Genomic DNA, 26,888 nt, shown 5'->3' with positions numbered 1-26,888 from the left:
TGATCATATGTTTAGTTTGTATAAACTCAGATACAGTTTAGATGTTGTAAAGTGACTTTTCTGAAATTATAATCTGAGATTAAAGTGTTTTCTACAGTAACTGCACTAATTAAAGATTCTGAAGTGATTTTTTTTTTATTAACAGACAAAAACACAGAAAAACTGCTCCAAACGTTTATATACAATATGATTTATTAACTCATATTTTGATTATTCAGTGCCTCTGAATAAAGATGGAGGAAAAAAAACACAGAAAAACGGATTGTTGATAGAATTCTCTGATATAAAGTTATTAATCTACACAAACAGAAAGCAGTTTATAAAACAGAAGGTGGAGTTTGTGTTCCTGTGTTCGGGTTTTTCCAGCTGTTTCACCGCTTTCTGAAACCTGAGTCCTGAGAAGAGAAGGAACAACTAAACCACAGAGAGACGAAACCCAGCAGACCAGTAAAGAACCAGCAGACCAGTCTGATCTGATCTTCAGATTATTCTTATTTCCATTTTAGTACCAGTAACATTTTATTATAAGCAAATATTATACAAACTAAAAACTGAAGGTTTTATAATAAAAGACCCAAACGGCTCACAGATCATGAGGTAAAGTCCAGTGGAATGTTTGAGTTTATTGAAAAGAAAAAGGATAAAGTGTTTATATTTATATATTGTTAAATTGCCTGAAGGGAATTAATTTTTTATTATAAACCCAAATGACAGTTTTAGAAGTTTCTCAAAATTAGAAACGAGTTGATTCTAAACTCATACTATTAAACTAACAGACCCAAATAAACGTGTTTACGGGATAAAACAGTCTAAAATAAAATACATTAAAATGATCTAGTATTGATTCACTTCATCAAAACACAAACAAAATGTAAATTTATCTGCAGAACTGGAGGAACCTGTAAATCTGACCATTTTTTACAACAGAATTTGATTCAGTGGTAAAATGTGTTTTCTGAGGATTTTACACAAACAAAAAAAAAAACAGCAGTTCTGTTTTAATAAAATAATCATGATTAACAAACACCACTGATTAAAAGCTACTGTAGTTGTGGTGAAAGTGCTGTAAAACACTTATATTACTGTACTTAAGCATTCTGTGAATGACTGAAGAATTAAATCCTCTTTAAATCAAATTCTAAAGATATAAAATCAATTTGCTGATTCAGTCATATCTAACATTAATCTGAGAAATTAGTTGTATTTTAGTAGCAGGTAAATTATTTTCTTCAAATAATTTTATTTTCAGTTAATTTGCAGGATGGTACATTTTAAGATGGACTGGTTTTGTGTGATTTCACTTTTTATTTTTGAAGATTTTTTTTTTGAGCTGTTAAACATTTTTCCCCCGATCTTTAAACAGAAAAAACAAAACACATGTGACATTGAACACGCCTGCAAAACAATAAAGTTGATGTAGAAAGTAAAAGTATGTGTTTAGACAGATGTGCTTCAGAGCGTTTGTGTTTTGCTGTAAAGCTTCTGGATCAATAAAAACTAAAAGATTGGGAAACTGGGCTGAACGGTGGGAATCACAGCTGTAATAAATCATCTGTAAAGTCGTCTGCGCTCCGTAACGCTGCTCAGCTCCGCGATTTCTGCAGCTCGTCTCGTTATAATCCAGGTTCTCTCAGGGTTTCTGCGTCTCGGTCCTGCAGCGGCCGCAGCGCTTGGTTTCCGGCAGCACCAGGAACTCGCAGGTGGCGGCGCGCTGCTGAAAGACCGGCTCCGGGCCTGTAGGGGGTGCCGTCTCGAAGCCCCGGCACACAGTGTAGCGCTCCAGGTCCTCCAGCAGAGCGATGACCTGGGCGGAGGAGCCGAGGCGGGGCGGGTGGACGCGGTACAGCCGGTGGGTGGGCAGCAGCGGCTGGGCCTGGACGCTGATGTGGAAGCGGAAGTTGGGCTCGATCAGAACCGTGGTGTCCGTCATGGCTGACAGTTTGGAGCACTGCAGCAGCTGCAGCCGCGGACCCTCCACCAGCAGGGGGCACCAGAGCACCGGCAGCGCAGTGCGGCGCAGCGCCGCCAACAGATCCAGCAGCTCCGGCTCCAGATCCACGCCGTTACCCGCCGAGTCGTAAGAGCCCAGGCTGAAAATCTGAGCGATCTGTAAACAAGTAAACATGTAAACACAAACAATGATATTTCACATCTAACATAACGAGAATTTTCAACTTTAAAGGCATTTCTACATAAATATGAACTAAAAATCAGCATATTTTCATTCTATTCCTAAAAGCACAAACAGAACCCATTTAAAATAATGAGACAAAATATTATACTTGCTCATTTATTCACACTGAAAAACATCTAACAATCAATTTTAAATATTTGTGAAAAATGTTATCCCATCTGTGAAACATGGTGGTGGTAGTATCATGGTTTGGGTCTGTTTTGCTGTATCTTGGTCAGGACAGCTTTTATTCATCGATGGAACAATAAATTCTAAATTATATCAGAGAATTCTAAAGGAAAATCTGTTCATGAACTGAATCTAAAGGGAAGGTGGGTCACGCAGCAGGACAACGACCCTGAACACGCAAGTCGCTCTACCAAAGAATCAAGGTAATCTTTTGGAACGGGGCCAAGTCAAAGTCCTGATCTTAATCCAGTGGAAAGGTTGTGGGCGGAGCTGAAGTGATCAGTTAATGTGAGGAAACGCCGTTAACCACCAATATCCAACAAGCTGTTCTGTACGGAGGGGTGAGTTTAAGTTCCTCCAGGACTGATCTACAGATACCGGAAACGTTTAGATCAGTTATTACTGTAAATAAAGGAAAACAGAGCTTCTCTTTATCTACTTCTGTAAAGTTGCTTAGCAACACTAGTTTGTAAAAAGTGCTATATAAATAAATGTGAGTAATTGTGGATACAGGTCACTGAAACGACGTGTAGAATGTGTAAAACTGTTTTAAATCACCGTTGGTCCCTCGTCCTCCTCCTGTATCTGCGGTGTATTTTTCTCGGTTCTCGTTTGCAGCGATTTCTCCTCTAATCGCGCTTCAGAAACCACCGGCCGAACCCCAGCGTTTACCCCCTGAACACACAGACAGCAAACACACGTTATAAAACAGCAGATTAATACAGAAATCTGGTCCTATTAACTCTGCTGAACACACAGTGCTGCACAACATTTACAATCTTTACCTCAGAACTATTCCAAACGCATGACTGAACACAGTGTTAATAATAATTAACCCCTTAGATACTTAATTACTTTACTAAATTCAACCAACATGGGTCTAATTTCACTAACAATCCAGCTGAATCTGCAGAACCCTGATGATTTCTGACACATTATGCTAAATGTTATTTTGAATATTAATGTCATTTGAAGATTATTTTTTAACACAACAGTGCCCCCCCGCCCCCACCCACCCCCGCTCTGCTACTGTAAACAGCTCAGCCAATACTGCCTAAACTAAACAATCAGATTAGCTTTATTCTGAAAATTAAAAAGCTATTAGTATAAAATTCATGTCAGGAACATTAATATTAAAGCTTATTTAACTAATATAGTCTCAGATCTCAGACCAGCTGCTGGAAAGTAAGTAAAAACTACAGTTGATGGTTATATCTGTGTGTTTTATGGTGTAGAAGTGGTTTGAGTTACTCACTGCTGCTGCTGGAAGGGTTTTGGAAGCTCTGGCCTGCAGACCGTTCGCAGTGTTCGGGTTTAAGATCAGGTTCAGGCTTGGGTTTGGGATCGGGTTCGAGATGGGGTGTGGTCTGGTGATGTTCGGCTGGGTGTTTGGTTGGGGGCTGGGTTGGGGGTTCAGTTGGGGGTTCGGCTGGAGGGTCGGCCGGGGGCTCGGCTGGGTGTTTGGTTGGGGGCTCGGCTGGGTGTTTGGCTGGGGGTTTGGCTGGGGGTTTGGTTGAGTGTTTGGTTGGGGGTTTGGTTGGGGGTTTGGTTGGGGGTTTGGCTGGGGGCTGGGTTGGGGGCTGGGTTGGGGGCTCAGCTGAAGGGAGAAGAAAAGAGAAACAGATGGAAACTCTGATCAGATTAAAGCGTCTGTAATGTTTTTATAACACACTTTAATAATGCTCTGCAACATTCAGAATAATGTTGATCTGCAATAATAAAATAATTAAAGCGTGAGGTGATGAACAGGTCGTACCTGTACTTTATATCTGGAGGGGCTGATTTTCTCTCTCTCCAGGTGAAGAACTGCAGCAGGAGCTTTTTTCCGTTTCTCTGAATCTCCTTCATTATCTGAGAAGTCGAAGTCCCACCTCTCTCTGTTTTTTTTGCGGCTGTAGGTGTAGTTCGGTCTCGGCCGGCCCGGCACCACCCAGCCCTGCGGTGTGAGAACCGGAGTGTGCCCCGCCTCTGGCAGCAGGTGCCTCTGTCAGACAAACGTTCAGACATAATCAGCATTTCTAATAAGGGTGGGTTAATTTCTATCCTTTTCTGATCTCGATTTGGACGATTCTGAATCGATTCACAAATGACAAAAAACGGTTCAGATGTTCCGACGCGTAGCTACGCGTTTCACCTTACGGATACATATTTAAATCTCCTAACAGTAATCATAATATTTTATTTCTAAACAGATCAGCCACAACATTAAAAACAGCTCCGTATACACGTTACACTGATCAGCCATAACATTACGATCGAGGAAAAATATCAGTAATGCAGCAGCTTCACTGTTGAACTTAGTAACGTTAGTCTAGTCTCAGAACTGAACCGTCGACCCACCATAGCTTCTCTTTGGCACTGACGTCTGCGGCACTTCTGTCTCTTCTTATTGCTTCCACCAAACTTCGGCTTATCGATACAGAAATCACACATCCCACAGTCTGTTTTAGATACGCAGCCTTTACACCGACCGCAGGAGCGCCGCTGCTTCTTCACCACCTTCTGAAAAACAACAGAATATTAAAATCCTGCCAGTCACTTTCACATTTACTGATATTCAAATCAGGTGTGAGAGCTGGAACATCGTCTTACCTCATCATCGTCATTATCACCATCCTCCTCTTCATCATTATAATCATCATCTTCATCTTCCTCTTCATCATCATCATCATCATCGTCGTTAAACGCTGAATGCTCATCAGAGTCGCTGTACTGCTGAAGAACAACATCAGGATTTTTTAATTAATTCAGGTCTGTGATTTTATTCCCATAAAATATCTCAACATTAAAACCACCAAAATTCTTCAGTTCATTAATATAATAAAACTATAAAACTATAATATAATAAACTATAAATCTGATCTGTCCCAATGATAAGAACCTGGTGACTGAAACTGACGTCCCAAAACACAGAGATTAAAAATTACATGTTCCAGCACAAACATTATATGAACTAATCTGAAATGTATTACTAAAACTTATTAATAAAGTCAGTGTTTATAATGTCTTACCTTGTCTGGGTTTAAAGTGTTTAATCTATCAGGCTTCTTAAGAGAAAAACAGAAAAACATTACAAACATCCCAGGAATGTATATATTTTATTATTTAATGTATAAATCTTTGCTATTTTACATTTTCACAAATTGACCAATCACAGAGAGAGATTCTCCATTAGACGCTGCCTGATCCAAAATCATGATCCAAATTAACAGGTAAAATACATTATTCAATAAGCTGCATCTTTTTTTTGTGTTTAAATTTGATCTGATGTTTGTTTCAGTCCCGCTGTACAGATTTCCAGATCTGTAAAGAATTTTAGAGATATTTTCTCTTTTAGGAAAAGTTTTTCTACATTAAACAAGATAAAATCTCTCTTCATTTATAATTCAGTGTTTCTGATTTAGTTTTTAAACACAGTTTTATTCGTTACCTTCAGAGACGGGCACAAGCATTTCCTCTTCCGACACCGAACAGGACGCCTGGCGTCAGGATTCAGCTTCCCGTTCCTGCAGCTCGCACACGTCCCGCAGTCCTGCGTCACCTGACACGCCCGGCAAAACCCGCAGGGCAGCCACTGCACAAACAGCAGCGCAATAAACTCAGTTACCCTTATTTAAAATCAGAGTTTACTCCACACATTTTAATACTCATCTCCTACTAGACTTTATGAGTGTTAAACAGATTTAACCGTGAATTCATGCAGTTTCAACATTTCTAATTCACAGTTTATAAAACAACCAACAAATCAAACAACAAATGAATAAACCCATCGAACACAAAACTCTACTTTTAAAAAGTTTATGTAAAGTTTAGCATTACAACATTTGAGTATTATTTTTTTTAAACTGTTTTTCTGGTGTAGAATAAGCTTAAACAACACACAATAGAATTTGTTAAACAAATATTTGTTTTATATGTTTGTTTTATTTTTGTACATTAGTTATTTTTTTATTTTTTTAGAGGGTAAAATGGTTAAAAATGTTTGGTTTTAGGGAAAGATTTTTTTTTATCACTAAACTAGAGAAGGTCATTCCAAAAATTATATCTAATCCATTACTTTGAGGTGTTTGAGGTGTTGTTTTTCCTGCAGTATAGAAGCTTCCTGTAGGAAAACAGCCTTCAGTCTGACTTATTGTCCGAAATTATTTATAAATCTGTCTGTGTCGCCTAAAAACACTTAGAAGGGCTTGAATATTAAATAATTAAATTCATCAAATCAGGATAATGATTCTTACCTTTCTGAAGACAATGTTGCGGGTATCCTTCGCTAAACAATAAAAATAAAAATAAATGCAATTAAAAAAAGAATGCAATCATGACTCTTTTAGAAAGCTAAATGTAGTAGTTATTATAAGTGTTTAAAACTTATTTTTTAAACTGAATTGAACTAGCTAATGCACATTTATGTTATTTATTAACAAACAGACAATGCTGTGAAAAAGAATTTTTCAGAATAAAAAAAATATTTTAATATCAGACGAAGATAATCTGAGTAAGTATAAAAAGAAGTTTTCAAAATTACCATTTCAAAAATTAAATCAAACCAATCTGGACATTAATACAGCAATAATGTGTCATTAACACGGTCACTGTCATCTCCAAACTAGCAATTTTACAGTAAAAAAATTAATAAATTAATTATTACATTGTTTTCAATGAAAGCATTTCTGGCGGCTGATGTAAAAGTGATGGATAATTGTAGGTGTAAAATAATTATGGTGAAATAAAAGGATAAAATAATAATAAATAAATGTACACTCACAGGCGGTGCACGCTTTGCTGCATTTCACACACATGGTCTGTCCCTCCACTCCTGTAAACGAGTTCCTACATCTTGAGCAAATTCTAAAGGAAAGTCAGAAAGAAACTGGGTTATGATTTCCTCCGTTATATTGAACATAAATAAAAGAGACGTGCGTGATGTAATCGTACCCGAGCACAGCGTGGCGCGGGATGTACATCGGGTCTTTCTTGGTTCCGGTTGTGATTTCTGGTGTTTTGGCGGGAGATCCTCCGTTAGCCGGGCTGTGCCGGGTGGGGAGGGGAGCAGAGGGGGTGGAGGGGGTGACGGCGTTCTCATCGTGGGATTTGGCGGGGCTGACGGCGGCGGCGGAGCGATTTTGGCCGGAGGGAGGACTGAGACGGTGTTCGGAGGAGCGGCTGAGGCTGAACGTGGGGCCGGGGCTGTAGGTGCGGTCGCTCACCTCCGCAGATTCATTCTGAAAACTGGATTCTGAGGAAAAGCCGCAGTCGGCCGGAGACGAGCGTCCCTTCCTGCGCTTCTGCAGAGGAGAGAGAGAGAGAGAGAGAGAGAGAGAGAGAGAGAGAGAGAGAGAGAGAGAGAGAGAGAGAGAGAGAGAGAGAGAGAGAGATGATTAAAAAACTAAATTTAAACTTTTCTCCTTAAAAACTGCAAAAACACTTCAGTGCACCTAATCCTCAATCTCCACACTAATCAGAGTTCAGTCTGTCCGCCCGAACCCCAAACCCGAACCCGGCTGAGATTTCCCACCACTTTCCTCGAGTCCTGTCACGTCTGGCGCAAGAACACGGTCTGTGATGTAGGCCTACTTTTTTAATGTTATTTTTTTATTTTTTATAAAGCTATGAAGTGATAATCACAGCATAGCAAAGTAACAGATCACACTGGGCCTGATCTAAACTCTACTACCGATGAAATTAATCTTGATCTTTTAGTCTTGATCTTGAACGCTAAAATAAAATACATTCATAACAAATTAGAATATTTTAGAATTAGATAATTTTTACAAATTAGATATTTTTTTCTATTTATTACAAAGATAATATCAGTCACACTTTTGGAATTCTCCAAACACAGCATCCAACAGCAGCGAGTACACCCCTCACATTCTGCAAATATTTTATAATGTTTCCATGGGAGAAGTTAAATTTCACTTACCCTTTGGACTCTTTGAGGTTTACCGTCAAAAAACTTGCCGGTTCTAAAATCATAGTTTGTAAGGTCGAGGGTGTTCTTAAGGTACTTCGACAGCTCAATCTTACTCCGCACTCGATCACCTGAAGGGCTGAGAAAAATACAGCACTGTTACATCCACTCATTAAACTAACAATAAAAGTTATGTTCAGAACAAAACTCTGAAAATAAACAAACTATGAATCATTTAAAGATTACAAAATGCTTGGACGGGATAAACAAACTTGAAAACACTTTGTAGCAAAAAATATAACAATAATACATACATATTTTTTTACTGTAATAACAAGTAGTTAAGTATAAATGACCTAATTAAATTATTAAAAATATTTAACTAATGCAATTCATTGAGAAGAAAAAGCTATAATTATAATGTATAATTATAAAATAAATTATAAAAAAATATTAAAAAAGACCTGCTATAGTGTACTGTAGTGTACTGTAATGTGTTGTGGTGTACTGCAGTGTACTGTTGTACCTCATGTAGTACGTGTCTATTTGGCCCATGCTCATGCCAGAGCGCCGTAGCACTGTTCTGCGTTTCCAGCCCTCCCCCAGTGCCGGCCAGTCCTCCCAGTCCTCATCTCCAACCCGACGCCTCACCTGCCGAACTTTTCTAAAAGACAGGTAAAAACAGCGTTATCAATGGTGTTTCTCAATCTTATATTTGATATCTGATTTCCATTTCTGATACCAAATTCAAATTAAATTAAGATTTTAGATAAATCTAAATTAAACCTCATGCATAATAATAATAATAATAATAATAATACACATTATACTGAGCATATTCTACACTGTGCTGTGTACAGAGGAATGAGAATAGGTATTGTGTTTTGTCTTTGGGGTGTAATGTAGAAAATAAAAAAAATAATAAAAAACCTGAAACACAAAAAGCTGGATTGTTTAGTTTTCTGCACTTATTTCTCACACCTCTACCTACAGTATTCAGACAGCGCTGCTGATAAATGATTAGAAATATTTAAAACTAGCTTATATCCACTTTAAGATGCATTAAAGGGAAATGTAAAGTGTTTGTTAGTGGAGGGCAGAGGAAGCTCATTTAAACAGCACACTGTAAATATTTATATCATACCTGGTGGTTTTGCCTCCGGCGAGGTTCCAGTCACTGCCGGCTACACTCCCGCTGAGCTCGCTCCCCGCCAGGCTCTCCATGTCCTGATCTCCGCTCTGACCATCTTCATCACCGCAGTCCTCCTCCTCCAGAGGCTGGAGCCAGTCCGCCGGGGGCTCCTCCGGGTTATCCACGCTGGTCTCCATCTCAGTGTCCCTCCCAGCCAGAGCGGCTCCTTCATCCCCCTCTGCTTCTTTCTCCATGACTCCCTTAAAACCTGGATCTCCTAAAGGTTTTCTGCACAACAGTTCATAAAATAAAATAAACAACAGAGTATACAATAAAAAACAACAGATTATAAAGCACAGTATATAACAGACATATATAATAAAATAAGTCTTTAACCTACAATGAGCAACGTAAACACACCATCACATACCACAGGTAGCAGGGCATGCTGTTAAACTACAGTACTGAAGTCACTACAGGCTAAATCAAATCAAATTAAACCAGATTTATTATCACATGTACAGGTCTACAGGTGAGTGAAACACGTGGGTGCAGGTTCTCCCCACAGCATACAGAGAATAATATTTACAACATAGAGTAGAACAAGTAAAATAAAATAGAAAACATACAAATAACTTATACAATATGCACAGTAACTTACACTATAGACATACAGTACTGCACTATACTGTGCTATACTGCGGTTTAATATAACTGAGTATCTAGATATTACAAAGCTACCGTTATATACATGTGCTAATATTCTACAGTACAGTCTAAAAGTGTGTTTTGTGTCCCCTGTACTTTTTGCCCCTACACTGTGTGTTTTGTTTTGCACTTCTCTGTACCTATCGTCTGTGCACTATTTACTCTTTTTTTTTTGTCTGCACTAGAGATCTAGCCTAATAGTGTTTCGTTTTACTGTACAACGCTGTATCAGTACCTTACCTAGTAACTTACCTAATAGGAAGCTAATAATATATATACAACTAGTTTTGATTGAGCTGAAGGGAATTTTAGCTGAAGTTTAAATTAACTGTGCGGCTCTTAGTTCATGGTTAGTAAATAGTTAGATTAGCTATGCTATACTATGCTAAGCTAAGCTATGATAGGTTAAGTTACTGAGCAGCAGTACTGTAGTTAGCCCAGTCAGGCTTCAGTTAAGCAGCTTTAACCCGCGGTCTGATAGGTGGAGGTAAATGTGTAGAGTTTAAAATTATTTCTGATATTATTTGTCTTTATTTATCTTCAGTAGTAAATCAGTGAGTTCATGGTTAGTAGGTTAGGTTAGCTATGCTAAGCTATCTGAAAGTAGTGGAGTCTTCGCGAGCTAGGCTAAGCTCCGTATCCAGGAAGCTAACCCGCTCCTCCGCTAAACCGCTTCCCCTCGGTCAGCGGGGTAAGTCCCGCAGCACGGCCGGGTGTGTGTGGCGGCGCTGCTTGCTGAGTTTGACCCTCTTACCGCTGTTCAGAACCGCTGCAGCTCCGGAGTTACTGAGGGGCCGTTGGCGCCTCTTTCCTCTGCCATGATCAGATAGCTATCACAAGTTAGCTTAGCCTTGTTTAGCTAAGCTAGCTAACAGAATGGTCGGTGCCCAACAAGCCCAGTGTTCCCTAAACTAGGCCGCCTAGGGAGTGAGCTAGAGTCGGGGCTAGCGGTGTCAGCAATGCGCAGACTCAGTACAGCTGCACTGTTTATAACCCCAGAACAGCAGCTCCCGCCTCCTTATAACACAGCAACACTAACATTACCGATATCTAATAAAAAAAAAAACCCGCTTCTGTGGAGTTTATAAAACTTCGGGGCTTTGCTTAAGGTAAGCGCACAAGAGCGCGATTTGAGACGTGACCTAAATCCTTCGTGCGCATGCGCACCGGAAACGGCACTATGAAGTCGGACAAAGAATGCCGCGCTGAGCCACGTGACCTCAGGTACCGAGTTATCCGAGTTAAGTGCAGAATCCCGACAGATCACCTCTAATTTTGCTCTATATAGCCGCCCATCATATATTACCCGTCTAACACTGATCTCCTCACACTTTTATTATTCATTCATATTATTATCTGTATCTTACAGTGTGATATATCCTCACCACAGCACTGCACTGTCCTGTCTGTTAAACTGTATTTATTTATATTTACTGAGTGTTTATAACTCTATGTTGCACATTTGTTGCACCGCTCATCTCTCAGCTCTACTGTCCTCCACTGCTCCACCCTTCTCAATTTTGTAAATATATATTTTTTATGGGAACCACTGAAGATATGACACTTTTATTTAGTGTAAAGTCGTCAGTGTACAGTTTGTAAATTGTACAGTGTAAATTTACTGTTATGTTTTCCAAAATAACTCAACACAGATATTAATGTCTAAATTGCTGAAACAAAACCGAGTGCCCAATACGCCTTTTTTCCTCCCTGATGTCATGTGCCTCCTTAGTGTTAGACGTTCTCAGGTGTGAATGGGAAGCAGGACTGTTAAATTTGGTGTTTTGAGTTCGGTTCTCTCATACTGACCACTGGATATTCAACATGCCACCTCATGGTAAAGAACTCTCTGAGGATATGAGAAACAAAATTTTTGCTACGTGCTATAAGACGAATGCTAAAAGTCTTAAACTGAGATTCAGCACGATGACCAAGACCATATGGCAGTTCTCCAGAACGGGTTCCACTCAGAACAGGCCACCCAGAGTCCGCCAGAAAAGTTGAGTCCACAAGTTCAGTATAATATCCAAAGGCTGACTTTAATCAATAGACCTATGGGTGCTCCCAGTATTGCTGCAGAGGTTGTAGAAGTATAAAGTCAGCCTGCAGTGTTCAGATTGTACACCACACACTGCATCAGCTCTGTCCACATGGATCTGTTCTAAAAGGAAACGTCTTCTGAAGCTATTGCACAAGACATCCTGAAAACAGTTTACTGAAGACCAGCAGTCCAAGAGCATGGATTACTGGAACCATGTCCTGTGGACTGATGAGATCAAGATAAAGATGTTTGGCTCAGATGGTGTTCCAGCATGTGTGGCGGTCTCATTGAAGCATGGTGGTGGTAGCATCATGGTCTGCTACTGTATAAGAGCTTTCAGCCCTGGGGAGAGAGAGTGTGTTGTGTGTGTGTGGAGTATGAAGGGTTAACCTGAGCGGCGGAGTGGGAGGAGCTTCGTCGTGAATCCTCTCGGTCTGCTCGCGCTTCGACCTTCCGTGCGCCGCTGCACCGGCCCGCTGTGTTGTGTAGGCGGGTGTGTGTGTGTGTGTGTGTGTGCGCGCGCGTGCTGCTGCAGTGAAGAACGGATCTGTTTTTTTCTGGAACAGAGAGGATGATAACGCTGCGCTGCGGGGCGTCTTCATGTCTGCCAGGTAACCCCCCCCCCCCCCCCCATCCTCATCCTCATCCTCTCCATCTTCATCACCGCGGCTCGCGCATCCTCCCGCCGGGATACAGGCGCGCGCGGGGATGATGCTGGTGTTGCTGTGCTCGTTTCCGCGCAGTGATACCAGTAAATCTATCGGCCCTGATACAATTTACATGCTGGAGTATATATGCTGCAGTATATATGCTGGAGTGTATATGCTGCAGTATGTATGTTGGGGTATATATGCTGGAGTGTATATGTTGGAGTGTATATATGCTGGAGTGTATATGCTGGAGTGTATATGCTGGAGTATATATGTTGGAGTGTATATGTTGGAGTGTATATGCTGGAGTGTATATGTTGGAGTATATATGTTGGGGTATATATGCTGGAGTGTATATGTTGGAGTGTATATGCTGGAGTGTATATGCTGGAGTATATATGCTGGAGTGTATATGCTGGAGTGTATATGCTGGAGTGTACAGGGTGGAGTGTATATGCTGGAGTATATATGTTGGAGTATATATGTTGGAGTGTATATGTTGGAGTGTATATGCTGGAGTATATATGTTGGAGTGTATATGTTGGAGTGTATATGCTGGAGTGTACAGGGTGGAGTGTATATGCTGGAGTGTATATGCTGGAGTATATATGTTGGAGTGTATATGTTGGAGTATATATGTTGGAGTATATATGCTGGAGTGTATATGTTGGAGTGTATATGCTGGAGTGTATATGCTGGAGTATATATGTTGGAGTGTATATGTTGGAGTGTATATGTTGGCTGTGTGTGGATGAGTTTTGTTGTGCTGATAATCTGCGCTCGTGTTGTTTATGTATTGAACTGTATAATGAAGCGCTCAGTGTTCGTCTCTCAGCTCTTGTTTATTCAGCAATAAGAAAAACAGGCAGAAATTCAGAGGATTTTTAGAACAGACAGAACAGTTGAGCTCTTCTATAATTCAAGCAGCATATTTATTAAACTTATATTTATTTAGTTATATAGCTCATCTGATGTTGCACAGCTTCCATATTCTCCATCCAGGGCCACCAAAGTGTTTGGTAAGATATTACTTGGGTGATGGACTGATCTCAGAGAGTGAAACGGATAGCGAGCCAAATGTGGACCAGTTTATAATAACACAGATCACCACACCAGACAGACAACTAGTGATGCATCACAATAAACATTTTAACTGAAACAGACAAGATCTGGACAAAAAATATATAAACAGCAAAAACTAAATAAATTTTAGTTTTAAGTTTTTATTTAACACACTTTTTAAGTAATGTGTAATGTACATTATTGCTGAGTTATTTAGTGTAATCAGTAGTTTTCTGCACAACCGCATTCCAGACCTACCAAACATCAAGACTTATTGCAAAAGAGAAAAGGCATCAAGTCATAGAAACCGCCAGGTAAAACCTTATCACCATCCTACCATACTAAAGCCACAGCTTAGAAACTACATGGGATATATTAGGAACTGCCTTTTAAAACCTTAGCAACTCCCTTGGATACCTTAGCCACCACCTAGGAACACTGTTGCATCCACCTGGGATATGTTAGGCTACATTCACACAGCAGGTAAAAGTAGACCGGTTCCTTCTTTACATCATATGTGACTCAGGTTTGTTGTTTGTGTGTGAGTTTTCTGTTTTTCTGATTTGGGTCCGGTGAATATGTGAAACTGATCCAGTCGTCAGTATCAGTAATGTGTAAACACACTTTGTTCTGTTAAATAATGAGTTTAAAATTCAGGTTTTATATTAAGAGGAAATCTGTAAAGTTTAGGGGAGAGGATCCATCATGTTCTCGTCTCTTTCTGCAGGTCGGCATTAAGCTGCCAGTGTTGATCTGCACAACATCCTGAGTCACGTCCTATGGAGGTCAAAGGTCACCTGATCACTGCCATGGGTTTAGGGTCTCCAGGTGAGTAACTCATATCTCTTATTGATCACTGATCAGTTCAGCTCTCCAACCAACCAAGATTAACCAGACCAGATCTCAGGTTACTGAAGTCTCTTGTGTTCCTGTAATCCTGTGATCCTGTATGTTCAGAGGTGCAGGACAGTAAGCTGCAGGCTGAGAGGGTCTCGGAGCTTCAGGAGAGGAAGGAGACGCTGCAGACGCTCCTGAGTTCTCGACTCGGGGAACTGAGACAGATGTGTGTTCTGGAGGCGGTACGTTTATTTACATCCTGCAGTTCAGTATCTCTGTTCTAAAATAAGTGTAATTTTTACCCTGATGAGAGACTGATAAACCTGATTTTACAGGTTACGCTTTAATACACATAAACCGAAAAAAACAACTTAAATAAACACTGAATACTGAAGCACAGTAACCAGTTATATCAGTTTCTTTTCTGTCCCCCAGTGAATTAAACTGAATTAATGACATTATTATTTTAAGAAATGTAACTCTGTTTGAGTTAATGAGATAATTTGACAGTATGTCTGTATATTTCATTACTTTACTGTAAAGATTTATTTATATATTATTTTTTAATTGTTTGCAGGAGCTGACGGGGAAGTTATCCCGAGATTTTCCGCTGGAAGTGGGAGAAAGACCCCCGTTTGTTCAGCGCAGAGCCGGACTCGCCCCCACCAAATCAGAGGTGAGTCTATAACTAACGCTTAATTATAAAGTGCTTCTGTAAAATTACACATTTTATTATTTATATAGAGAAATATTAAACACAGCCTCTGTAGCTCATATTTATTTTACATGTTTCCGTGCTTTATTATACCGCGTGCACAGCTATGTTTCTCCAGAGTGATTTTAAAGCATTTTATAGATCTTCATTCTGTTCTGTGATTTATTTTTAACACCAGGTTGAGCTGATGTTTTTGGGGGGTGTTTGGTTTGTGCAGGATGACGCTGGACAGCGCCGGCAGATGAAGACGCTCTTCGGCGGCGCTCTTCGCCGGAATATGGAGTCTGATAAAACCGGATTTCACAACAAGAGAACCGTTCACCGCGGCTGCCATACAGGTGATCCAACATCACAAATAAACAATCTTCTCCACGACCTCAGGACCACAGTGTCCTTCCACACGGGTGTTTAACAAATAAGAAGCTACTCTCTGCATCAGTTAGGATTGCAAAATATGCTGCAGCTGAAACTTATGAATCACCCGTGCAGTAATTATTATCCAATAGGAGTCTTTGTTAAATAAAGGTGGCATTTTTTTTGACCAGGCAGTGTATATACTGTATAAAATGTAAATATTTGTGATTGTAAATTGATGAAAATGACACTTATTACAGCTGTAAATAAAGAGAATTATTTTAATATGTGTTTTAAAGGTCTTTGACTCTTAGTGTTTGTGTGTTTTAATGTTGTAATTTTGGCGTTTTGCAGAGGACACGGTTAAATCAGAGAGCAGTTCCTTGTCGGACTCCATTCCGTCCCAAGACAACGGTGAGTTACTGTTCACTATTCACTAAATACATCTACAGACGATGTTCTTGCTGTTCAGAGCGAGACACGTCCTGAACGTCTGACTGTTGGTGTCTGTCTAGGTTGTATTCAGTCAGTGGAGCTCCTGTGTTTTCTGTTACCAAGATAAACAAGATAAAACTCCAGAAATGTACCTGAACACACCTCATTTCCAGAACACCACGCCCATCAGTGTAGATATATTCAGAAGATCTGCTGCTGTTTAAACCAGGCAGGAGGAAGGAGGGAAAATACACTGTTGGTGGGGGGTAAGATAGTGATGAACATCACAACGCTCAGTACACAGGGTGTACGACAGAGACCTGTATTTACTTTCTATGCGCACACACACACACACACACTCTCCATTACTTCTCTTATATTCAGCATGTGAATGTGATTTATTTTGGTGACTTTCTCCAGTTTTGATGTTACGCAGATTTATATGATTAATTGCTATTCAGTTCTGATCAGGAAGAGTAAAGCTGAAGGAGTGAAACCTGGAGTTCCTGCGATTTTATCCTCATTATAGAATTCACTCTCAGACTTCAGATCTGTAAAGATTTTCTGTCCTCTAAACCGGATTTTGCTGTTTATTAGACTTATTATAACTTTATTAACACATCTGTATTTGTTTGATTTATTTGATGTTATTGTAACAATATATTTCTCATAATTATTCAGAACAAAAAGTTCAGTAATATCACAAATTTATACAGTTTAATTTTCTATGTATTTGGACTGTCAGCAATTCATAATATTAATTATTAATATCAGTAAACATTTCTCATATTGTCTCTGTACTAGAGCTTAGATCGGGCCCAAAAAATCCGACCCGACCCAGCCCGAGCCTGTGAACGTTCTACCCGAGCCCGACCCGACCCGAACCATAAACTGTCTGTTTTCAGGCTGTTTGAATGAGCGAAATATGATCAGAATTATGTTAATTAAAACTGTAACATAAAAAGCATAAAACTATTATTTAATTAAAATGATTTATAAGAACAGCTACACACAGTGCTACAAGTCAAACGCGGAGGCGTTCACGTGCGCCCAGAGCTACGTGATTACATTTTTCATTTTTATTATAGTTTAATTTGATTTTGTTTTTATTTTTTCTCCTACAGTTAAGTAAGTTTTAATTTGTTTTTAGGGTGGGCTTGCCAGTTTTTATAAGTTTTCACATCTCATCAGAGAGATCAATCTAAAAAACGAGAGAGATAGAGAGAGAGAGAGATTTGCGTTTTGAGATTTGAGTTACTCACAGGTAAATGTTCTCACACACTGTATCTCCTGTTTCTCTTTCATCTTGCCTCGCGCTCATATTGTAATCCCATTCATAATTCTGCAGTTTCTCAGTGTTTTCTGTCGTATTTTGCGGCGTGGGCGCTTTACACAAGAACTAATGGACCACGAGGTGCCGCGCACTGCTGCTGCTGTGCCGTATCCGACTCCCTGCTGAATCCGACTCCGCTTCTCAAACAGAATCGGCACAACACCGGCCGCTGTACAACAGCGCTTATAAATAAATTAAACACGAAAATGAGGGTATTCTATCAGTAATTTCAGTTTGTTTTAGTTAGTTTTATAAACACACAATACAGTTCGAGTTAGTTATGTTTTTTCCTTTTAATTATCGTTTTTATTAGATTCAGTAAACACAAATGTTTTTTCACTTTCAGTTTTCGCTATTTCATTAGAATTAGAAAACAGACGCCTACATCTCAGACTATTTTCTGGAGCCCGACCCGACCCGGTCAGGTCAGGTTCGGGCAGAGAATCTAAGCTCTACTCTGTACTCTGTACTCTGTGTGTGTGTGTGTGTGTGTGTGTGTGTGTGGATGTGTGTGTGTGTGTGTGTGTGTTATTCAGAGGACTCCTCACCGAGTGTGTTTCCTGAGCACCGCTCCCTCTCTCACCCCCGGTTGGCCCCTGGGAGCCCGGAGTGCCGCCTGAGCCGGAAACTTTCTCCAGTAGAGATTTATTACGAGATGAGAACTCGCCGTAACTCTGCGTCCAGCTCCGTCAGGTAACTCCGCCCAGCTCCGTCAGGTAACTCCGCCCAGCTCCATCAGGTAACTCTGCCCAGCTCCATCAGGTAACTCTGCCCAGCTCCGTCAGGTAACTCCGCCCAGCTTAGTCAGGTAACTCCGCCCAGCTCCGTCAGGTAACTCCGCCCAGCTCCGTCAGGTAACTCCGCCCAGCTCCGTCAGGTAACTCCGCCCAGCTCCGTCAGGTAACTCTGCCCAGCTCCGTCAGGTAACTCCGCCCAGCTTAGTCAGGTAACTCCGCCCAGCTCAGTCAGGTAACTCCGCCCAGCTCCGTCAGGTAACTCCGCCCAGCTTAGTCAGGTAACTCCGCCCAGCTCCGTCAGGTAACTCTGCCCAGCTCCGTCAGGTAACTCCGCCCAGCTTAGTCAGGTAACTCCGCCCAGCTCCGTCAGGTAACTCCGCCCAGCTTAGTCAGGTAACTCCGCCCAGCTCCGTCAGGTAACTCCGCCCATCTTAGTCAGGTAACTCCGCCCAGCTTAGTCAGGTAACTCCGCCCAGCTTAGTCAGGTAACTCCGCCCAGCTTAGTCAGGTAACTCCATCCAGCTTAGTCAGGTAACTCCGCCCAGCTTAGTCAGGTAACTCCGCCCAGCTTAGTCAGGTAACTCCATCCAGCTTAGTCAGGTAACTCCGCCCAGCTTAGTCAGGGAACTCTGATTAGCTCCGTCAGGTAACTCTGCCACCTCGGACAGGTACATTACATTACATTTGGCAGACGCTTTTGTAGTAAAGTGCAGAAATAATAGAAGGTAAAAACATCTTTATATAGGGCCTAAAGGAGGTCAAAGGGAAAGTGGAGGGAGTGAAGGAGGGGAAGAAGGAAATGAGGTTAGAAGTAGTTAGTGTGTTAGAGGTGTTAGGAGAGTAAGTGCTCTTTGAAGAGCTCTGTCTTCAGGAGTTTATTAAAGATAGTGAGAGATTCTCCTGATCTGGTAGTGGAAGGTAGTTAGTTAGAGGTGTTAGGAGAGTAAGTGCTCTTTGAAGAGCTCTGTCTTCAGGAGTTTATTAAAGATAGTGAGAGATTCTCCTGATCTGGTAGTAGAAGGTAGTTAGTTAGAGGTGTTAGGAGAGTAAGAGCTCTTTGAAGAGCTCTGTCTTCAGGAGTTTATTAAAGATAGTGAGAGATTCTCCTGATCTGGTAGTAGAAGGTAGTTAGTTAGAGGTGTTAGGAGAGTAAGAGCTCTTTGAAGAGCTCTGTCTTCAAGAGTTTATTAAAGATAGTGAGAGATTCTCCTGATCTGGTAGTAGAAGGTAGTTAGTTAGAGGTGTTAGGAGAGTAAGAGCTCTTTGAAGAGCTCAGTCTTCAGGAGTTTATTAAAGATAGTGAGAGATTCTCCTGATCTGGTAGTGGAAGGTAGTTAGTTAGAGGTGTTAGGAGAGTAAGTGCTCTTTGAAGAGCTCTGTCTTCAGGAGTTTATTAAAGATAGTGAGAGATTCTCCTGATCTGGTAGTAGAAGGTAGTTAGTTAGAGGTGTTAGGAGAGTAAGAGCTCTTTGAAGAGCTCAGTCTTCAGGAGTTTATTAAAGATAGTGAGAGATTCTCCTGATCTGGTAGTAGAAGGTAGTTAGTTAGAGGTGTTAGGAGAGTAAGTGCTCTTTGAAGAGCTCTGTCTTCAGGAGTTTATTAAAGATAGTGAGAGATTCTCCTGATCTGGTAGTAGAAGGTAGTTTGTTCCACCAATGGGGAACGCTGTTACTCCGCCCAGCATAATTTATTCTGATTGGTTTTAGTTTTCTCACTGTTCTCCAGCTGAGAGACAGGAGCTGTACAGGTTTGCTCATGTAGGAGGTTAGTAACGTTAGCTTTAGCTTTAGCTTGTGTTTGTTTATCTTAAGACTGATTTCTCTCTGGAAAGTTAGTAAGCTACACATGAACAGAGTAACACTGCTGTATTAAAATTATTTATAATTAGAATAAACTGCTAAAGTGAATTTCACAAATAAAATGAAGTGGTGAAATGAGTGTAAAATTTAATATATAGGATTTAGCAGGGAGGTAAAGTGTAGCGTGAAGCTCTACGCAAATACAGTTTGAATACTAGCTGCAGTGGTATGAGATATTTCTGCATGTAATTAAGATGTGTGTGTGTGTGTAGCCCAAGCCACTCCCTGCCGAGAAGTGCATCTAATGTGGAGGGCCGGAGTGTTCCAGCCACGCCCCTTCTGTCCAGAACTGCACCAATCAGCATTCACATGAGGTAGATTTTTTTAATTCATAGCGGAGCTGCCTAGATATCAGAGGCTCAGTGCTTTGTTAGTTCATCTATGTTTTCATTATCATTATCATTTAATTTCATCCAGTAAAATCGAAATGACTAAACTTGACTGAGTGACTTCCTGCCCCTGAATCCTGTCTGAGTAGCAGCAGGAAATAGTTTATTAAAGATAGTGAGAGATTCTCCTGATCTGGTAGTGGAAGGTAGTTAGTTAGAGGTGTTAGGAGAGTAAGTGCTCTTTGAAGAGCTCTGTCTTCAGGAGTTTATTAAAGAGAGTGAGAGATTCTCCTGATCTGGTAGTAGAAGGTAGTTAGTTAGAGGTGTTAGAAGAGTAAGTGCTCTTTGAAGAGCTCTGTCTTCAGGAGTTTATTAAAGATAGTGAGAGATTCTCCTGATCTGGTAGTAGAAGGTAGTTTGTTCCACCAATGGGGAACGCTGTTACTCCGCCCAGCATAATTTATTCTGAGAGAAAAAACTGCTATAATTTATCAAGAGAAAAAACTGCTTACAGCAAGTCGTTCCTACGTTTTTTTTATTTGTTTGTTTGTTTGTTTGTTTGCCTTGTCCACCATTTTTTCACCTGCTATTTTTAAGGTGCCCACCACTTAGCTCTAGTGGTGCGTTGGAAGCACACCGGCCTACAATCCTCTAGGTTGGGAGTTCGAACCCCACCTTGGGCAGTTCATTATATAAATAAATATTTGAGTTTCCCTTCCCGCCGCAGAGCTACAGTCCTATAACTGAATCTCCTCTGTTTGTGCTTCAGGTCGGACGTGTCGAGCAGTGTGGTTCTAAAGCCGTGGGGCGACAGTCCGGACGTCCCGCAGTTCGTGCCGTTGGAGAGCTCGCTGTCCTCCTCGGAGCGGCGCGGTTGTCCGTACGGGTCCCGGGCTCGCCGCAGTAACAGCTCAGAGGCGCTGCTGGACCGATCCAACCTGCCCGAGTCCGGCATGCCCTCCAGAGCCGGACCCTACAAGAGCTCCGAGTCCCTGACGGACGGGAAGCTCAGGCAGCTGTACCGCGGGAGTCCGGAGCGGCAGCCGGGCGGCGCCGGCGAGCAGCCGGGACGAGTGCGCTCGTCGGTGGGCAGCAGGGGGAGTGGCCTGGGTTACAGCGAGATTCTAATGGACTACATCTGGGGGAAACCGCAGAAACGGCCAGTTCAGCACCAGCAGCCGCAGCCTCCAGTCTGGCCTGATCTCTCCGCCTTCCCTGTTCCTGGTAAAAGAACTTTATTTTAATCAGCTAGCAGCACAGAACTAGTGCATAGATTTCACTTTTATCACACATTTCACTCATATTAATATTTCCTAATCTGATCAACAGGCTGTAAAATTATATTATTTTAAAAAACATCAATCAAGTTATGAGAAAATTAACAGTAATTACTACTTAGTAACCAGTAGTGGCAGTTTTTCTCAGATGAAAAGCAGAACACAGCTGCTGTTTGTTATTTACTCTTCTTTTGTTTAAATCTCTCTGTTTTTCAGTATCCGGCACCCCTCCCCACTATAATGGTTTCTCCCATTCCCAAATCCACCTGGCCTCGGCCCCGCCCCCCTACAGCCCCATGATCCTGCGGGACCAGCCGGCCGAACCTCGCCGCATTAAAGTCACCCGGACCAAATCCTGCGGCCCCTTTATTCCCCTTCAGCAGCACCCGCAGGACCCGGTCCTGCTCTCCGCCTACGAGCCGCACCCCCCGCCCGGCTCCGCCGCCGCTGCAGAGCTGCCCGCGGTGTTTACCCGCCGGCTTGCGCCGTTCCCCCTGCCCTCGCCCGATGACTCCACCCGCAGCCTGCACAAAGCCCTGGCGCTGGAGGGCCTGCGGGACTGGTACCTGAGGAACGCTTTGGGTTACAGCGCCCCCAAAGGGCACGACGGGCTGCCCCTGCGCCACGCCCACCACCTGCTGCACCAGCCCCAGTCCGTTCCCCTGGACCCGCTCTACGCCCACCCCCACATCCCGCAGTCGGCGTCCTTCCACGGCCACCCGTTGCACGGCAGGTGCGTCTCCAGCGGTCTGCTGATTTTCAGAGCAAAGAGAGAAAATAATGAAATTAATGAAATGAATCAGTTCTGAGATCATCCCTAAAACACAAAAATATATATTCTAAAATCTAGAATCCAGGTCTGGTAGGTCCTCTCGGGAGTTTTTTCTGGTTACCTGAGTAACTGTAGCGCTGCTAATGGCGCTGATAGAAGAGCTACTGCGAACATGACGGTATCAGAGCACTTTCTCAGTCTTTATCTGCTCAGTCAGACATCGTTAAATTAAAGAAACACAGAATTAGATCTGAAGAGAGATAAAAGAGTGAGACAGAGTTAATGCTTAAATCACCAGATGCACACAAACATGTTTTAAAGGTATGTTTCTACAAACATGATGTTTTTACTCGTCTCTGTTCTCAGATCTGTGGAGCTCTCTCTCTACCCAGAACCGTTTCCCTCCAAGGAGAACGTCCAGAAGGAGGCGAGCGCTGACCCTGCTGCTCCGGGGACTCTGGTATAGATCCACACTTTCCGCAGCGCAGAGCTCCTCCGGTCTTCAGAGTACGAACTGAGCCCTGTCATATAAATACATCCTGATATAAACAGTACTTATGAATTATATTCTATTACAGAGGTACATTTGCATATGATTTGGGCATTAAAATATACAGAGCTCATCTTCGTTTCATCTTCAGATATATATTTTCGCAAAAATAAATAATATAGATAAAATGTATGTATCAAAAATGACTATTTTGTAAGTAACAATGTTCAGGTGAACAGTCATTTGAAAAAAAGACATAATTCTACATTAAATTTAATAAACTCATCGCATTTAAATGTATTATAGCAGCTGTGAATGTGTAGCATATCTATTGTTTTAAATATCTAAATATGTAGCTTATAACAAGTGCGATGTATCATAAACACAAGCTGTAAAACAGAAAGAACCTCAGAACTAAAGGAACTGAGGAAAACTGGATTTCAGGTTGCAAAAGTAATGAACCCCACTAAAAGTAATACACTTGATTTCAAATAATAATTTTTTTTCCATCCAGTAAATTTATTGTAAAGTTAACAAACAAAACACTTAATATGCAGATTCTGGTGCAAAATGGAACAATGCATATTTAGCTCATATGAGGGGCTTTAATAATCAAACCAACAACATATTTAGGTTTTTCATTTTCTTTAAAATATCTGCTGCAGATATAAAGCCTTTATTATTTTTAGATGATTTTGTTTCTTTTTTATTATTATTAGATGAGTTAATAGACAATACATGTCAATTATTTATTTATCTTTAATCCACAAAATATTTTTAAGAGGGTTGAATACTTTTGCAAGCAGTGCAGCTGAAGTGAGTTTAGTAAGTTTGGTCCAGAAAAATGTAGCAGGTATTTTTTTACGTACAGCCTCATTAATAAAATGTCTTAATATTTAGATTTTGCTGCATTATTATGCACAGTTTGTTAAAGAGGAAACGTTTACAGAAAATCATCAGTAAATCAGTTTATTGATGTTTATGTAAATCAGCCGATCCTGCAGGAGCTGATTTAGAGTCAGAACAGCTGAATGTAGACTCTGGTTTTGGGACCTCGAAAAATATATATTACCTCAAAACCCGTGAGCAGAAGATCTCAGTCTGTGATCGTTAATCTGTCGCATGTTTAACAGCGTGGTGAAACGCGGTGGTGAAACGCGGTGATGTTAGTTTTCACTGTCTGAAGGTTCAGGTGAGCTGTAGATCTGTTCTCACCTGAGCTGATGTTATCTTTCTGCATCCGCCAGCTAACAGGTAACGTTATAAAAACATTTAGAAACGTTCTGAGAAGATCAGAGGAAGGTTCGTCTGTTTCAGAAATAAATAAAGCCTGATAACGATTTGCTTCACAACATTATTAGACCGTTTTTCACATCACGCTTCCAGCTGGAAGAATACTAAAATTATGAAAACAATTAAGGAACATTCTCAAAACTACAACTTGAAATATTTAACTCACATTTTGTGAATCATCAAAGAAGTATAAATCCTTTATTTAATTTTATTTTCTTGGGTAAAACTTTAGCACTAAATCTGCTCTCTTGCTTCAGCTGAGGCTGAAAAATCTGATTATGTTGCTTTTTTACCAAACAGATTAAAAATCGACTAAAATCCTGAATAAATTCTAAAGAGACGATTCTGCTGTTCTGCCCGTTTAACTTCAGTCAGACCGGAAACAAAACACCAACACCAACGAGCGAGTGATTGTGTGTGTGTGTGTGTGTGTGTGTTACCTGGTAATAAACCACTTTAATTAGGCAATTTACATCTGAAGGTAATTATCTAATCATCGCTATGGAAACGGTAAAGTGTAAACCCTGGTTTTAATCCAGTTTTAGTTTTGGTGTTTTATTTCAGTGTTCAGCAGTTTTTCTGAGTTGATGGTAAGAAAAGTATGAGCAGGTCTTATACCAGATCTCCATCCGTACTATTTTTTATTTGTTTTAACTGGTTTATTTTTGGCTGTAATCTGTTTAATTAGTTTGTGAACTATATATTTATATCAGACATTTATATACATTTTTTTGCCTTAGGTTATGGTACTCCATCTTTATTTTTCCTGTTTTAAAGATTTTAATATGTAATTTTATGTAATTCCATGATGCAGTTTTTACTGCATGAGGTAACTGAGTTTAAATGCAGTATTATAAACAAACAGTTAAACAGCTGATAATAAATTTCTGTAGCATTTAACTTTTTCTTTTTCATTTCTCTGAGTTATGTTCAGTGAAATATGTAAGAGATATGCAGAACAGATGCTCTCTGATTGGTCTGTTAGTTTATCTGCTGATGTGGGATTGGAAAAGCTAAATGTTAAAGGACTGAATCCAGATTCTGCAGGTTCTGAACTTTATTCAGGAGCGGTTTTCTGTTTATTGGATTTACTCACATTTAGTTCACTCCTTTGGGTCGTTCTTAATATATTTTTGTAAGATATTTTGAAGGATGATATTTTCTCAAACAAACCCAATCTGATAAATCTGATAACTCTAATTGTAACTGGCCTTCCAAATAGCTGAGAAAATGTGGTTTAATAAAAACAGTGGGTTTAAGCTTCTCCATGTTCACGGCTGTTCTGAGTGTAGAATCACAGAAATATTAAGACTTTTATTTTTGAAATCTAAAGAGCACGGATTGGTCCATCGCTTTGAGAACTGCTGCGTTTCTGCATTAAAATGAAGGTTTAAGTTCAGAAAATGAAAGTTATGTATTTCTGGTTTGTTCTTTTTCAGAAAGTGAAAGATATTGTTTTATATTTCTCTGTTTTTCTTTGGTCAGTGTTTAGTGCCTCCAGCTATTAGAACTGAACCCTGAAGACCAAACCGCTGTGGGAGTCTGTTCTCGTGTAGACTTCAGTTTCAGTGACTGTCTTTACTGTATGTAAATATTTAAAGAAAAATACATTAATCAACTTGAATAAAAAGTAAATATATATATATATATTGTATATTTATGTATACTGTAGTGTGTTTACACCAGCAGAATGGAAACTCATGGCTTTACGATATGAACTAATCTAGTTTGCAGCAGGCCGACCACTGTTTACCATTTTTTACTCAGAAATGCTTTACAATATTTTTTATTTCTCATTGTAAAAGTTATATTGTTATATTGCTGTTATTATTGTTTATATTGCTGTTATATTGTCCATTTTAAGTAAATAACAATGGCTTGCACATTATATATATATATATATGGGATTATATTCATTCATAATAAAGGTTCATATTGCAGTGTTCTGTTTATTCTGCTAAATTCTACCGAACTGTTAAGAAACAGAGAACATTTATTAAATATATGTTACAGTTAAATCTGTAAACCTGGTATGATGGTAAAAATGACTAAAAAAAAGGCTTTTAAAAATAAACATACAGACGCCTCCATCTCCAACACCACCTACAGCCCCGTCCTCCATCTGCTCCCCAGAACAGAAGATTCTACTTTAAAAGAACCAATCACTGCAGACCTGTTTATCTCTACAGCAAAACCTGATCTGATCAAAGCTCCGCCCTCTAATGCATAGTCACGCATTCATATCCATATTCTCTTTATATGAGCAGGTAAAGAGGATGGAGGATCTGCAGGTGAAGCTCCTCCTCAGGACTGGGTTATCTAATCTACTGTAACCAGCAGCTGTTCAGACTCTACAGCTCCCTGTGGCGTCTGGAGGCTTTTCTCCTCTGTGTCTCAGTTTGAGTAAAGGAGAGTTTCCTCTCGATACCAAACACTGTAAATCTCTCACTTAATCCACTCATAACTCTAAGTGCAAATAATAAAACTGCAGATAAGAGCAATTCTCTTTATGTTGGGCGATTATTAGATTACTGCATAAATCCATAAAGACTCTCAGCTTTTACTTTCATCATTCTAAACAATTCATTACATTA

General features: G+C 40.5%; 2 protein-coding genes across 6 annotated transcripts; one reads left to right on the top strand and one right to left on the bottom strand.

Moving 5' to 3' along the window:
- Positions 1-170: 170 nt before the first annotated feature.
- Positions 171-11,227, bottom strand: mbd1b (methyl-CpG binding domain protein 1b). 5 transcript variants are annotated; one of them, XM_049471677.1, is made up of 15 exons: positions 10,865-11,227; positions 9,415-9,690; positions 8,797-8,934; positions 8,283-8,409; positions 7,295-7,644; positions 7,125-7,207; positions 6,598-6,629; positions 5,793-5,936; positions 5,374-5,409; positions 4,955-5,077; positions 4,703-4,861; positions 4,119-4,346; positions 3,618-3,959; positions 2,921-3,037; positions 171-2,107 (listed from the first exon to the last, which is right to left on the bottom strand). In XM_049471677.1, the coding sequence occupies exons 2-15, from the start codon at positions 9,654-9,656 to the stop codon at positions 1,631-1,633; spliced, it is 2,598 nt and encodes an 865-aa protein (XP_049327634.1). In that variant the 5' UTR covers positions 9,657-9,690; positions 10,865-11,227; the 3' UTR covers positions 171-1,630. The 5 variants fall into 5 exon arrangements, with proteins under 5 accessions (XP_049327634.1, XP_049327635.1, XP_049327632.1 ...); XM_049471678.1 differs by having other exon boundaries at positions 4,703-4,864; positions 4,955-5,074; positions 5,374-5,406; positions 10,865-11,226; XM_049471675.1 differs by having other exon boundaries at positions 4,703-4,864; positions 4,955-5,074; positions 10,865-11,225.
- A 1,361-nt stretch (positions 11,228-12,588) lies between these two features.
- Positions 12,589-26,192, top strand: ccdc120b (coiled-coil domain containing 120b). The gene is made up of 11 exons (XM_022682166.2): positions 12,589-12,762; positions 14,591-14,691; positions 14,821-14,942; positions 15,278-15,376; positions 15,633-15,753; positions 16,124-16,183; positions 18,074-18,230; positions 20,346-20,447; positions 21,232-21,686; positions 21,956-22,472; positions 22,878-26,192. Exons 2-11 carry the CDS (start codon positions 14,643-14,645, stop codon positions 22,975-22,977), a joined length of 1,782 nt encoding a protein of 593 aa, XP_022537887.2. The 5' UTR covers positions 12,589-12,762; positions 14,591-14,642; the 3' UTR covers positions 22,978-26,192.
- The last annotated feature ends 696 nt before the right edge of the window (positions 26,193-26,888 follow it).

The sequence above is a fragment of the Astyanax mexicanus genome, chromosome 24 (assembly GCF_023375975.1).
Source record: "Astyanax mexicanus isolate ESR-SI-001 chromosome 24, AstMex3_surface, whole genome shotgun sequence".
NCBI lineage: Eukaryota > Metazoa > Chordata > Actinopteri > Characiformes > Acestrorhamphidae > Astyanax > Astyanax mexicanus.
This window is presented reverse-complemented; position numbering and strand designations above follow the sequence as displayed.

Coding starts and splice junctions, on each gene's coding strand:
- mbd1b (XM_049471674.1), bottom strand. CDS start 9,656: ATGGAGAAAGAAGCAGAGGGGGATGAAGGAGCCGCTCTGGCTGGGAGG. Junction 4,865..4,954: donor GTGATAATGACGATGATGAG/GTAAGACGATGT, acceptor GTTGTTTTTCAG/AAGGTGGTGAAGAAGCAGCG. Junction 3,960..4,118: donor CCTCCAGATATAAAGTACAG/GTACGACCTGTT, acceptor TTCTCCCTTCAG/CTGAGCCCCCAACCCAGCCC.
- ccdc120b (XM_022682166.2), top strand. CDS start 14,643: ATGGAGGTCAAAGGTCACCTGATCACTGCCATGGGTTTAGGGTCTCCA. Junction 14,692..14,820: donor CATGGGTTTAGGGTCTCCAG/GTGAGTAACTCA, acceptor CTGTATGTTCAG/AGGTGCAGGACAGTAAGCTG. Junction 21,687..21,955: donor CTCCGCCTTCCCTGTTCCTG/GTAAAAGAACTT, acceptor TCTGTTTTTCAG/TATCCGGCACCCCTCCCCAC.